Source organism: Amphiprion ocellaris, chromosome 9, assembly GCF_022539595.1.
Source record: "Amphiprion ocellaris isolate individual 3 ecotype Okinawa chromosome 9, ASM2253959v1, whole genome shotgun sequence".
Taxonomy (NCBI): domain Eukaryota; kingdom Metazoa; phylum Chordata; class Actinopteri; family Pomacentridae; genus Amphiprion; species Amphiprion ocellaris.
This window is the reverse complement of record NC_072774.1, coordinates 4,746,940-4,760,259: the sequence shown is the minus strand read 5'-3', so window position 1 is coordinate 4,760,259 and position 13,320 is coordinate 4,746,940. Positions and strand designations below refer to the sequence as shown.

The following is a 13,320-nucleotide window of genomic DNA, read 5'->3' as shown; positions in this document are numbered from 1 at the left end:
CATTGCAGAAGCTTATCAAAATGATGCCATGGGGAATGTGTGTCGTTCTCGAGCTAAAGGCGATCCAGTGAAATATTAGAGTGTGCAACTTCTTTTTTGGACAGGCAGCATATAATACATGACGCAACAAAAGCAGAGACAAGTAATTTGGTGAAATTTTATTGAAGTTGGTGCTTTACAAAGTAACCTCATAGAAGCCCAACAATTCCCCTTGAGCGATCATTTGGTGACAATGGGGAGTAAAAACTTTGGTCCTGTTACTACATATCAGGCTCCTCGTCCACTATAACCTTCCCTAGGATTTCATACTCCAGAGCTCCCCAGTTAAACACATTTCCTGAGGTGAAGTTGCCGTCGTTCACGTAGCGTTTGATCTCGACGGGGGAGAGGGTGTAGTCCCACATGTGCACCTGAGAAATCATCCCAACAAACAACTGACCGGCATCGAAGCCTCCACCGTAGGAGTCCTGCTCCTGGCCCAGGATGGTGATGGGCTTCCCGGTGATGGTTCGCCCAGAGACGAATCTCTTGATCGATGGTTTGCCGTCCAGCCACAGCTGAGCCAAGCCATTGTCAGAATGCCAGGTGGAACATAAACTGTGCCAGGTGTTTGGAGTAAGCGGCAGCGACAGGAATTCAGTGCTGACATCCCGAACGTGAACCTCAATCATGTCGTCCCTCCTAAAGAGCAGAAAGTCGTTGCTGTAGTCGTCCGTGGCCAAAGAGAAGAGACCGATGTCCCTCTTGAGATCTGTGAGGAATCTGAACAGATTTGATTTAATTCACCAAATTTAAAAGAAAAGTTCACGCCTGATTATCTCATATTTGTTTGATATTTTTCTGTGCCTTAGTATGTTATTAAATAAAACATCTATAGGTCACAATAGTTTATGAGTAAAAAGCGCTTTAAAAGGGGTGGCTGATTTTTGAGGAATATGAGTTGGAAAACCATGATTCAACAATATGATATGACTTCCAGTTGAAACACTACCTGCTCAGTGCATGTTTAAATACTGGCATAAATGCAAAAACAAGCCAAAAACACAAAAAAGCTATGGAATTCAAATCATTTTTCTCATTAAGTATACTTAATCGACTGGCACCACACTGTACATTTTTGAATTTAGATGCCAATCACAGGAAAAACATTCTGGTAATTCTTTTCCATGTGGAGCCATGATGTAGACATGCAGACAGACATGAACCTAAAGGTCCTAAACTGAGATAGTTCTAATGTTCACAACTTGTTCTATTCCCATGTTTTTAAGTAAAAATTGCCCATAAATGCAAAAAACACAATTTCAATCTTTTTTCCTCGACTTGCACACTATTCTACATTTTAAATCTCTTATTGGTGCCAATCACAAGGGGAAAAAAATGTGCCATGATGTAGACATGCAGATAAACACAACCCATAGGTCCAAAACTGAGAAAGTTCTAACGGTCACAGCTTGTTCTATTTACATGTTCTCATGTCATGTTCATAGTCTTTCTGAGATCTTTGATTTTGCTTGTTTATGTGAGGAAATGCTCTTTCGTTCATTTCAGAAATAATGCAGTTACTGAGAAGTTTCTTAGGGTGAAAAATTAAGATTTTATGGTTGATGGAGTATTGGAGTAGACAGAAACTTTTTTTTTGACACATTTGCACCATCATATATCTCGTTTGTATTCTATCAAAGCAGGGTTGTAGCATTAAAGATTACATGTACATGTCCATGAGCCTGCAAAATTCTAGAATTCTAGCTACATTATTTTTTCAGTTATGGCACTTTAAACATTGATGCACAGATTAGCACGCTGAAACTGATGCAAAAATCGGCACGACCCCACCTTTTTTAGAACGTTTCACTCATAAACTGATGTTCCATATGAGCCCAAATTTTACACATGGTCATCTCAAGCAATATTCACCATTTTCCATGAAAAAAGAAGCTTTCTGAACGCTTCACCACTTACTTGAGACAGACAGTCACAGCGTCGAACTCCTTTTTGGATGTGAAGAGCTTCACATGATCAGTACTGGTCGCTTTGGGGAAGACAAACACTTTTCCTGACAGATCTGCACAGATGAGGAGCAAAAATATACACAGACTTAAATGAAAGGTTAAAAGAAAGTTTATTCCAGCTTTATTAAATCATTTGAATGCACAGAACTGGCACACAGCAGAGTTAACAAACCTCTGGGTATTGCGTAACAAGCTGCCAACATCAACATCGATAGGACGAGTTTCTCCATCTGAGAGTTCAAAAAGTCAATAATTCAGTCATTTTAAAGTATAGAAAATATGTTGGCACCAAATCAATACTGTAAAATAGCCATTTCATAAAAATGCAGGATGATTTTTTGACTTTTTAATGTTTAATGAAGGATATTTATATGTGTAAAAACAATGAAATTGCCAATAATATATAAAAATTTGCTTTTCACTTTGCATACTGTATGAGCATGTGATGAATAAAAAACTCTTGATCTGGTAGTATCTGTAGAAATGATTTAAAACTGTATTTTGACAGATTGCCACTGCTTACATATATTATACATACATTACATCAACATTTTTGTTGTGAAAACCTGCAGTTATACACAATAATTTACAGTATTAAACTTCTATTTCAAATAAAAAGGAAATATTGGTAAAAATTTCTGTAAATATGCAAATGTATGTTAGCAATCTTTTTATGTCAAAAACAAAAAAAGATTTTCTTTTAAAAAATGGAAATTTATGTTAAGTAATTTACATTAGACAACTGAAATAAGAGTCTTTCATAAATAAACTAATAAACATGAAATGTATATTGTTGTGCATTTAAAAAGATCTTTAAAATAGAAGAAAATATGCGGTAATTTTTGGGGGGGGTTTTTGTGCAGTGTATGGTCATACAATCCCAATAAGCTGAATAATGTTTTAATTTATCAGCAAATGTGTGCTAACGGAATTATGTTTTTTAAAAAAAGCACTTTTCTTTTGAAAAAATAGAATTTTTTTTGTTTATTAGCAGCTGCAAATTATTTTACACTGGTCATATAAATTAACAGTCTGTTTTTGTAAATGTATTGATATTTTTTGTGTATTTAAAAATATTTGTAAAGCAAGAAAGAAAAACTCAATTTCTTATCATTTTTTAAACTTATTATTTATTTTTAACAGTGTATGGTCTCATAATCAGTTCAGTAACATTTTTATTTGTCAGTTATTTGCAGCATCTGCAGGTTCTAAGCTCCAAGTTTTACAAACTCTTTATTAAAAACAAGTCAATTTAATCATCTGTCTTTTGTTATTTCATTAAAGTGATTTTTCGTATTATCACTGAACAAGTGAAAGACACACAAATGATTAAATCCTAATAATAAATGTCTCAGTTTGAGGTCTGAGATGTTCAGAGTGTTTTACCTTGTAGCCTGGCTGCTTCCTCTGGACGACTTGGACAAAGTTTTAGGGTTTCTGACCTGCTTTTATTTGTGAGACGAGCGATGTTTGATCTGCTTTCATAATCAAGGACTTCGGACTCTAAACCAACTGACAAATCAAATAAATAATGATTTCTCCTGTCCAACCTGTATAACTTATAATTTCTTTTGCTATAGCTCAGGATTACTGATGCTGCTGTTCATTTTTCTCAGTGGAGACGACAGTGTGTTTTCATGCAGAACAGAGACTTTCTGCAGCAGGATGCCCTTCTACATGTTTGTCAGTCCAAAACCTGCAGCAGCCCTGAAAACAATGTGGACCTCCTTATTTGTTTGAGAGAAACCTCATCTGACCTGCTTTTATCATAGAGGACTAAGGACTGTTTCCCGAATCATCAAATAGCAGAAATGATAAAGGAAGTCTGTGGATTTAACTGTTTTAAAACACAAAATAGAACTTATGCAAACTGAAGAAAGAATAAATACTATATTCTGTAAACAACAGAACACCTCTATGTAATATCACTTGAATATCAAAACAAAACTCTTTTTAAGTGCATGAATATTTTAGAGCTATGAGCTGTGTCTGTGTCTGCATCATGGCTCCACATGGAAAAGAAATAGCAGAGATAATTGAAAATCTGATTATGAGACTTCACAAAGATTAAAAAACGATACAGGAAGATCAACTAACAGCCAGTGGAAGCTTAGTGTCAGCAGTAATCAGGTGGTATAGAAGGAGTCATAGTACCACTAATCATGGCTGCAGTGGTCGTCCTCCTAAATGACTCCACAGACAGAGCAGTACTTTTACAATCTAGCTGTGAAAATTATTGAAGGAGCTTCTTCAGACATGGTACAGAGCTTATTAAAAGAAAATCAGCAATTTTGTGGCAGCTCAAACAGAATGAAGAAGAGTTTATTACATCAACCTCTATAGATGAGGCCCAAAAAATACCCGTTTGCTTTACAGTACAAAACCGCCAGATGTAACTTTGTTAAAAGACAAGAAAAGAACCCTGCTGAATGTTAGGAACACTTTCTTTTGTCAGATGAAGATAAATTTGTTGTTCTCAGATGGATTCCAGCATGTCTGATGTGAAACTAACCAGGACTACCACAGTGGATGCATAGTCCTGACAGTGAACCTGGGTGATAATAAAGTTAGAATCTCTGTGAAGAAACTGTCCCTATCAAACTAATCATTTCAGTTATATCTGCGTGTGTACATTTATGTTGCATTTAAAGTAAGATAGACTTTACATTTAGTTTTATAATTATAAAGTTGTAGTCTGCTATGATATATATACATATATTAGTAGTATAGCAGTATATTAGAAGAATACTACATTTTATATAATATTTTAAAACTCACTCTTTTAGCCTATTTTAAAATACAATATATGTGATGTTTCAGTTTTACATCTCCAGAAAAACTTGCCTCTAGGTGTAGTTTTAGGCTTTTAAATAGAAAACTTCATTTCCCACAATCCATCGTGATGACGTAGAAAACGACAGCCTTCAAGATGGTGCTCGAAAGTACTATGGTCTGGTAAGGAAACTAAAATGTGTTTAAAGTTCTAATTTACGGGGCTAATTTTGTTCACATGAAGTTATGGCTTGAAAAACTAAATATTTGTCTTTTGTTGTTGTTAGTTGGAAGCATTAAAACACGTTTACTCGCTTTGTTTTGCCTTTTGTACGCTCACTATTTCCTGAGTCACTCCACAGCCTAGCGTTAGCTTCCAGCTCAGCTCGTTAGCTAGCATGCAGCTTTTTCGCTAAAATACGGCAATTTAGCAGCTTGTGTGTTTACCAACGCTGATTAGTTTTATTGTACTGCTGTGTGATTGTTGTGTACTTCAGCTATACAGTTCAGGTTACGCCTGACAGTGAATGAAAACGGCTTTGTCTTACGTGTTAGCATTAGCTAGCTAACAAAAGCTACTGTCATTGTCAAAACATACAGCTGTTCTCCAGGAGGTTTTTACATGTTAGCTTAAACTGACCAACCTAATAAACTAGACTGGTGCAGTTCAGTCCAAAATTATTCACTGACAGGCGAAAGATTGATATATATAGTGAATTTTTATTTATCCAATGGGTTTTTAACGCCTAGAAATTCCATAAATAAGAGATAAAAGACAGTAAGACCGCGTCCTAGACACTCCAGCAGACCAAGAACAAGGCTGGTCTCCATGGATCAGACCAAGGAGGACTCCACTTCTCCAAGACAGACACACTAAAGCTCAGCTGGACCTGCAGCACTTCTCTACTCACTTACTGCTCAGTTACAAGTCATGTCTGAACGAAACGGCATCATGAGAAAAGAGGAAACATTGAGATTGTGGAGGAGAACATCAGGCAGTCTGCAGAAAAACTGCTCCTTGGGCAGCATTGGAGCTTCCACCAAGACAATGATGTGAAACATGGAGCCGACGTGGTGAAGAAATGGTGAAGAGAAAACAATGAGAAGATGTTGGAGCGTCCCAGCCAGAGTCCAGACCTGAATCCATCCAGAATCTGTGGAGGAACTGAAGAACAGAGTGATGGAGAGGAAGCCTTCAAAGAGCTGGAGATGGACACTTGGAGGAACTAAATCCCAGTGGAGACCTGCAGAAACACTGTTAGACACTAGAACTACTGGTGTGGAGGAAAAGAAAGACTTTGACTGATTACTGGGAAAGAGTATGAATAATTCTGGACACAGTGTTTGTTGCAAAAATATTCAAAAACAAGTTAAATAATATACATCACTATCATCTCTAACACAGTGTCTTACCATCATTTGTCACTTGTTTATGTCATTTCCTGTCTGAAGAAACCTATTAGTCAAATAAAAATTCACTACAGATCTCAATTTAGCCTGTGAATGAATCATTTAGGGCTTAACTGTGCATGTTTGTTTCCCCATTCTGTCAGTTAAATTAAAGAAAAGCCCAGTCTTAAAGCTCAAAAACTTATGTTTATATTCATGTGGAGACTGATGTTTCTGCTTGATCAAATAAGTAAACCATTCAATAATGAATCTGCTACGGCAAGTAATTGTCCTATCAGCTAACCTCAACGTGGTTTTCAGTGCTCTCATTCCAGATGCACTCATATATTGTTAAAGTGACCTAAACCAGCAACCAGTATGTGTACAATTTGTGCAGTTTTTGGTACAATTAGCGCTTGTTTACTCTCCTGTCTATTTATTTTTTTAGTGTGGACAACAGTGAGTACATGCGGAATGGAGACTTTCTGCCGACCAGACTGCAGGCTCAGCAGGATGCAGTTAATATTGTTTGCCACTCCAAGACCCGCAGCAACCCCGAAAATAACGTGGGCCTCATCACCATGGCAAAGTAAGAGACTCTGTGCCTTAATTAGTGTCCTGACATTTAAAATATGAGCGTATTATAACGCTAATGTTGCGTCTCCTGTGCAGCAACTGCGAGGTGCTGACCACACTGACTCCAGACACCGGCAGGATACTGTCCAAGCTGCATGCTGTGCAGCCTCGAGGAAACATCAGCTTCTGCACCGGCATCAGGGTGGCACATGTGAGTGTTTGACATACAGTGAGAGTTCTCCTGCTCCTCCTGCAGGACACCAGTAGATATTAATATTTAGTGTCTACAGCAAAGGAGGCTGCAGTTTCAGGACCACAGTTGTAGGACCCATTTCAATTACCCTTGTTTATCATAATGGTGCACGACTTAGGGTTTTGCAAATTTATTCCACCCAAACTGCTGCTTTTTGTCCAAGTACTTATATTTCTAAAGGTTTATTCCACCCTAAAGGCACAGATTATGGTGCTAAAGTTTTATTCCACCTAAAATACTACTTTCTGTCCAAATGCTTACAGTTTTAAGGGGTTATTCCACCCAAATAGTACTTTCTAGCTAACACGCTTTGGTTTATTACTCACATTTCAGCAAGCTATCAATAACTTTGCTGTCCAACTAAAGATATCAGAACAATTTTTTCTATTTTCAACAAATACAACTTAATAATACATATACATTTACAAAGAAGAAAAGCACTTGGAGAGCGCAGTACTCAGTCGTATTGTTTCCAACGGCTGAAATCTTGAAAAAATTCATGGCAGAAATCACGGCTCCTAACCTGGCTCACTGCAGTGTAGTGATTCATGCTGGTGATTACATTTGTACTTTTCTTGCAGCCACATGTCAAAATGTCTTTGTTACATTTCTCTCTGCAGTTGGCGCTGAAACACAGACAGGGCAAAAACCACAAGATGCGCATTATCGCATTTGTCGGCAGCCCAGTGGAGGACAGCGAGAAAGAGGTGAGCTTAAATCTGACAAAAATGAACTGTTTTTTATATTTCTTTATCGGTGACTTTGACCGTGTTAACCAAAGAAGGAGACTAAATATTTTCTTTTGATGATGACATCTGGAAAAATCCTGCTGTGAACTCTGTAAATATGACAGATAGTAGACGGGTACCAGTGTCCTCCCCTTGGTTTATGTAAAGAATTCACAAAAAAACCCAGAAAATGTCAGTAACTTCTAAGCAGGTGACTGTTAGTGTAATGTTTTCTCCGCAAACAGCAATGGAAAGTTCAGTCCAGGTATCTGGGTAACACTGATCAGTGAAGCACAGAATAATCTTCACAGTAGACTGGAAAAGTATCGCAGTAATATGGCATTAAAAACAATACTACTCCCCATGTCATTAGCATCAGAATGTTTTAATAGAGATTAGATTTCTTGAGAAATAACTTTCCAGCGTGGAAACCATTCACATGATTATCTAATATTACTGCAAGCTGCTAAAAATCAGTTTTTATGAGGCATACAGGTCAGCAATACTGATAATCAGTGATCAATGGGAGATTAAAATGTGCACTGAAGTACTGCTGCACTTACCTCTGCAAGGATTTAACCTTTTCTAAGTAGGAATGTGTCAAAAAAAAGATCTGTATGAAGAATTTCTCCAGTTTTTGTTGGATTTGGCACCACATACGGCTTATTTTCACATCTTCTGCTGCCTTGCATGGAATCTGTTTTCAGTTTTTCTTTTTTATTTAATAGAAACACCCATCAAATTTTAAGTTTCATGTGTATATCGTTATTCTGTTACTTTTCCTGGTGTTGTCAAGTTATGTTGTGGTATCTGTGTCAGTATGTTTAGCCAGGTATCCTGTTAAAGTCAGAAAACTAGTCTAGAGTTGCTTTCTTAGTGAGGCCTCTTCATTTAACGGGCTCCTTTATACTGAAGAAAATGATCGGACAGCATTGATGTGAATCTGTCTGTCTGTGCTGGCGGCTGAAGTGTTTTTTTCTCTTCCTGTAGCTCGTCAAAATGGCAAAGCGTCTGAAGAAAGAAAAGGTCAACGTGGACATCATTAACTTTGGAGAGGAGGTATTTGTCCATCAAAGCTCCACACACTCTCTCTACTGTTTAGTTGTTTAGTTCTTTGTTTGTATCTTTACAAACTAATTGTATGTTCCTCCTGCAGGAGATGAACACAGAGAAGCTGACGGCCTTCATCAACACCCTGAACGGTAAGGAGGGAGCCGGATCCCACCTGGTCACCGTCCCTCCAGGACCCAGTCTGGCTGACGCCCTGCTGTCCTCGCCCATCCTGGCTGGAGAGGGAGGAGCAGTACTGGGTCTGGGCGCCAGCGACTTTGAGTTTGGAGTGGATCCCAGTGCAGACCCAGAGCTGGCCTTGGTAAGAGATCATTTGATTCATTCATTAACCTTTATTTACACAGGAGGAATCCTATTGAGATGAAGAACCTCTATCTTAAGGGGGTCCAGGCCAAGATAGGCAGCAGCAAATACAAAACACAGAGAGTTACACAATTAAAACACAGTTAAGACACTAGCAAAAAGGAAATAAAAATTAATTTTACAAGCAAATTATGAAGGAGATATCAAGGAGATTAACTTTCCAGTGTTTCTGCAACATATTTCAGAAACACTTTGAGAACACTTCAGGTTAAGTAATGAGTGCTGGATACACAAAGGCTTCCTGCAGGGATTCAACAGGAAAAAGATGCTGCAATTCATTCTGTTATGTTTAGTTGATGCAGTTTATTGTAATCACAGCATTTTTCTTTTGCCTCCAAAATTCTCTGATCTATTGATCTGTATTGCTGTTTTTTCACTCGGATAGACAGATTATCATAGCCAGTTTTGTCATTTTCTGATTATTGGTATCTATATTTAATATTAACAGATTTCTGATTAATTAAATGCACTAATTCAGGTTTGACGTAGGCTCATCTCCCGTCTGTTGTCACTCTGTGCTCCCAGAAAATGCCTCTAAAGCAGCAAAAACTGAACAAGAAACACTAACCAGGAAGTTAGTTTCTCTCACATTGACTAATGCTATGCTAACAGCTAGTGGCTAAGTTAGGCAGCCACAGATTAACCTGAAACAGTCTGGAAAACAGTAATTGATAATGCTTTAAGATGTGGCTCTTAGTTGGCAATAAACATGAGAGAACAGAGAAATATTAAGAAAATAGTAAAGCACAGCAGACACAACAGCAGGAGAGCATCCTGATTTAATCACTCCTGTTTCTATTTGACATATTCAGTTATATTTACCCTAATTAATGAAGAAGCCTCATTATGAATGTCAGTTTTCTGCTATCACATGCTGTTAAAAGCTGATATTTAATGTATATCGGGTTCCAAATAGCAGCTATAGATCATCTGTGTCTGTCCTTAAAAAAAACATCTCTAATTTTAATATGAGATTGAGTTATTGTGGATTGCTATTTCCTCTCTAGGCTCTGCGAGTGTCGATGGAGGAGCAGAGGCAGCGACAGGAGGACGAAGCCCGCAGAGCTGCTGTTGCATCAGCTGCTGAAGCTGGCATCTCCTCCCCGACTGCAGATGGTGAGAAAACGTCCATCAACTTGAGCTGCTGTCACAGATGCCGGTTCGTGCGCGTTTTTCCTTCACTGTGATGGACGGACGCGAGTGTGTTCACGCTGCATATTTTCCTCCCCGCTGCAGAGTCCGAGGACGCCCTGCTGAAGATGTCTGTTCCACACACAGACTCAGCTGCACCTGCTCTGCCAGACTTCAGCCGCATGACGGAGGACGAACAGATCGCCTATGCTCTGCAGATGTCCATGCAGGGAGCTGGAGCAGGTGGAGACACGGATTTCTGCTTCTTTTTTTTCACCTGCAATCATTTATATTCTTCTTGTGCTTTAACCCTCCTGTTGTCTTCATTTCTGAGCACCAAAAAATATTGTTTCCTTGTCTGAAAAAAATCCAGAAATTAAGCAAAAAAATTCCCCAAATTTCTGAAAATTTGCAAAACCTTCAGGAAGAAAATTCCAATAATTTCTTAAAAGTTTCCCTTAAAAGTTTTATTTTAAAAAATCCCCCAAATTTGGCGAGAAAATTCTTGTAAATATTTTTTAAAAATGAGTAAAAATCTTCCAAAAAAATCCTAAAAATATCTAAAGCAATTCCATATATATCAGTAAAACTTCTGATATTTTCTTTAAGAGCATTCACATAAAAATCAACCAAAATCCAGCGAAATTTGCTGGATTTTGGTTGATTTTTTTGTGAATGTTCTTAAGAAACATTTTTAATATTTCTTTTTTTCCAGCAAAAAATGTTCAAAAATTTCCCAAAAATGTTGAAAATGTGGACATCAGAATTTTCATTGTGTTGTCCAACAGGAGGTTTAAAAACACAATTCTGCAATATTTGTGTCTGGCAGGAAATTTGCAGACATTGTATATGATTTAAATCCAGATTAACAATGACCTCGATTATTTTTAAGCCTATTTTTGCTCATTTCGATGTTTCTTTTTGATGTTTCTTCCAGAGTTTGGTGCTGAGGACATGGACACGGGTGCTGACATGGACTCCAGTGAGGCGAAGGTATCCACAGCATTAAATCACATTTTACGTCAGCTTTAGAAGTAGTTGTTTTTGGTTACATTCCTTGTTGTCTGTGTCCAGGACGAAGAGGACTACGACGTGATGCAGGATCCAGAGTTCCTCCAGAGCGTTTTAGAAAACCTTCCCGGCGTCGACCCCAACAACGAGGCCATCCGTAACGCCATGGGCTCTCTGGCCTCTCAGACGGCCTCCAAACCCGACCCCAAGAAGGATGAGGAGAAGAAGAAGTGAACAACCTAACACACAATGTGATAAATAAAGAAGAGCTGAGGATTACACTGCATGTGTCATTCACAGTTACAGTATTAATCTCCTCAGCACGGAAAATGTTTGGTTCTTCTTTTGTTCTTGTGTAAACTGTAAACAATCTTTTGCCTTTTCTGGGGTTTTGGGGCCTGTTCTGATCCTCCTTTTTTGTGTGTGTGTCGAGCACATGTGCTTCATTTTGAATCTTTTGTAATATAAATACTCAGTAACGTAGGCAGATTACCTCAATAAATTTACAAGAATACAAAGCGGGTCTTCATTGGACACTTTCTTTTCTACATCTTTAATGAATGTTGCATTGAAAGTAAGCAGCAAATACCACATTTGTTAATCAGTTAAAATGTTTCTTGCATTTTAAAATGGCAGAATAATGTCTTGTAAACTTAAAAAAAAGATAGAGGTGGACAAAATCCTTTAAAATAAGTTTGCATATCTTAAATCTTACATGAAAATGGAATAACATCAGCATATACACTGTAACTTAAAACCTACTTAAATTAGTTTTTTTCAAAGATTTAAGTAGGATTTCTTACAAAAATATTCAGCAGGATTACATTTGGACTGATAATCCAGGCAATCAGTATCACAGCATCATCCATCCATAAAATAATTCTTTAAAACGTTAATTCTTTTGCAATGTGTAACTGTAAAATTACACTATTTTTGCTGTATCTAAATCCACTAAAATCAAATATTTAAAAAAAATTGCTGTGATTTTCACTTTTGTTTCTTACAGTTTTTTAATTTTGTTGCAGTGTGTGTAACTAAAATTATACTATTTTACTGTATTTAAATCCACTAAAAAAATTTTTTAAAAATTGCTGCAGTTTTGACTTTTTTGTTTCTTATAGTAATTATTTACATTTTTTTGCAGTGTGTAACTAAAATTACACTATTTTATGGTATTTAAATCCACTAATATCAATTTTTTTAAATTGCTGTAATTTTCACTTTTTCATTTCTTACAGATTTTCAATTTTTTTTGCACTGTGTGTAGCTAAAATGAAACTATATTACTGTGTTTAAATCCACTAAAATATCTTTTAAAAATTGCTGGAATTTTCACTTTTACATTTCTTGCAATTTTTCAAAAAAATCTTTTGCAGTGTGCAACTAAAATCACACTACTGTATTTAACGCAACAAAAATCAAGTATTTTAAAAAATGCTATAATTTTCACATTTTCGTCTCTTACAGTATTTAATTTTTTTTGCTGTGTGTAACTAAAATTACTATTTTACTGCATTTAATTCACTAAAATCAAATATCTAAAAGAAGATGGAATTTTTACTTTTCTTATAGTATTTAACTTTTTAAACATATTTTATTTTAGCATTTGTTTTCTAAGGTCTCCCTCGGAAAAGAGATTTTAATCTCAAGGGACTTCCTGGTAAAATAAAGTTTAAATAAATTGTATTTGTTTGCAGGGTTTTAAAAACAAAAATACAGTTTATAAGATAAGATAATCCTTTATTACTCCCCACGTCAGGGGAAATTTCCCATGTAAAAGGTCAATACTAAATATGGGCACCAAAAAATAAAATAAAATAAAATAAAATTTAAGAAATGATTATTTATAATAATAATAATAATAATAATAATAATAATAATAATAATAATAATAATAATAATAATAATAATAATAATAATAATAATAATAATAATAATAATTATTATTATTATTATTATTATTATTATTATTATTATTATTATTATTATTATTATTATTATTATTATTATTATTATT

General features: G+C 36.3%; 2 protein-coding genes across 2 annotated transcripts; one reads left to right on the top strand and one right to left on the bottom strand.

Moving 5' to 3' along the window:
- Positions 1–143: 143 nt before the first annotated feature.
- On the bottom strand, positions 144–3,490 carry LOC111562989 (C-reactive protein-like). The gene is made up of 4 exons (XM_023261847.3): positions 3,396–3,490; positions 2,182–2,239; positions 1,960–2,062; positions 144–762 (listed from the first exon to the last, which is right to left on the bottom strand). Exons 2-4 carry the CDS (start codon positions 2,237–2,239, stop codon positions 261–263), a joined length of 663 nt encoding a protein of 220 aa, XP_023117615.2. The 5' UTR covers positions 3,396–3,490; the 3' UTR covers positions 144–260.
- A 1,406-nt stretch (positions 3,491–4,896) lies between these two features.
- LOC111562993 (26S proteasome non-ATPase regulatory subunit 4-like) lies at positions 4,897–11,821 on the top strand. Its single transcript, XM_023261853.3, has 10 exons — positions 4,897–4,964; positions 6,619–6,759; positions 6,843–6,957; positions 7,620–7,706; positions 8,718–8,786; positions 8,884–9,099; positions 10,169–10,277; positions 10,398–10,535; positions 11,230–11,285; positions 11,367–11,821. The coding sequence occupies exons 1-10, from the start codon at positions 4,939–4,941 to the stop codon at positions 11,535–11,537; spliced, it is 1,128 nt and encodes a 375-aa protein (XP_023117621.2). The 5' UTR covers positions 4,897–4,938; the 3' UTR covers positions 11,538–11,821.
- Positions 11,822–13,320: the final 1,499 nt, after the last annotated feature.

Bases quoted from the DNA above. Each gene is read 5' to 3' on its own strand.
- LOC111562989 (XM_023261847.3), bottom strand. From the start codon at position 2,239: ATGGAGAAACTCGTCCTATCGATGTTGATGTTGGCAGCTTGTTACGCA. The intron at 2,063-2,181 runs GTTTGTTAACTC...TCATCTGTGCAG, and splicing joins TTGTTACGCAATACCCAGAG to ATCTGTCAGGAAAAGTGTTT. The intron at 763-1,959 runs GTAAGTGGTGAA...AAATCTGTTCAG, and splicing joins GCTGTGACTGTCTGTCTCAA to ATTCCTCACAGATCTCAAGA.
- LOC111562993 (XM_023261853.3), top strand. From the start codon at position 4,939: ATGGTGCTCGAAAGTACTATGGTCTG. The intron at 4,965-6,618 runs GTAAGGAAACTA...TTATTTTTTTAG, and splicing joins CTCGAAAGTACTATGGTCTG to TGTGGACAACAGTGAGTACA. The intron at 10,278-10,397 runs GTGAGAAAACGT...TCCCCGCTGCAG, and splicing joins CTCCTCCCCGACTGCAGATG to AGTCCGAGGACGCCCTGCTG.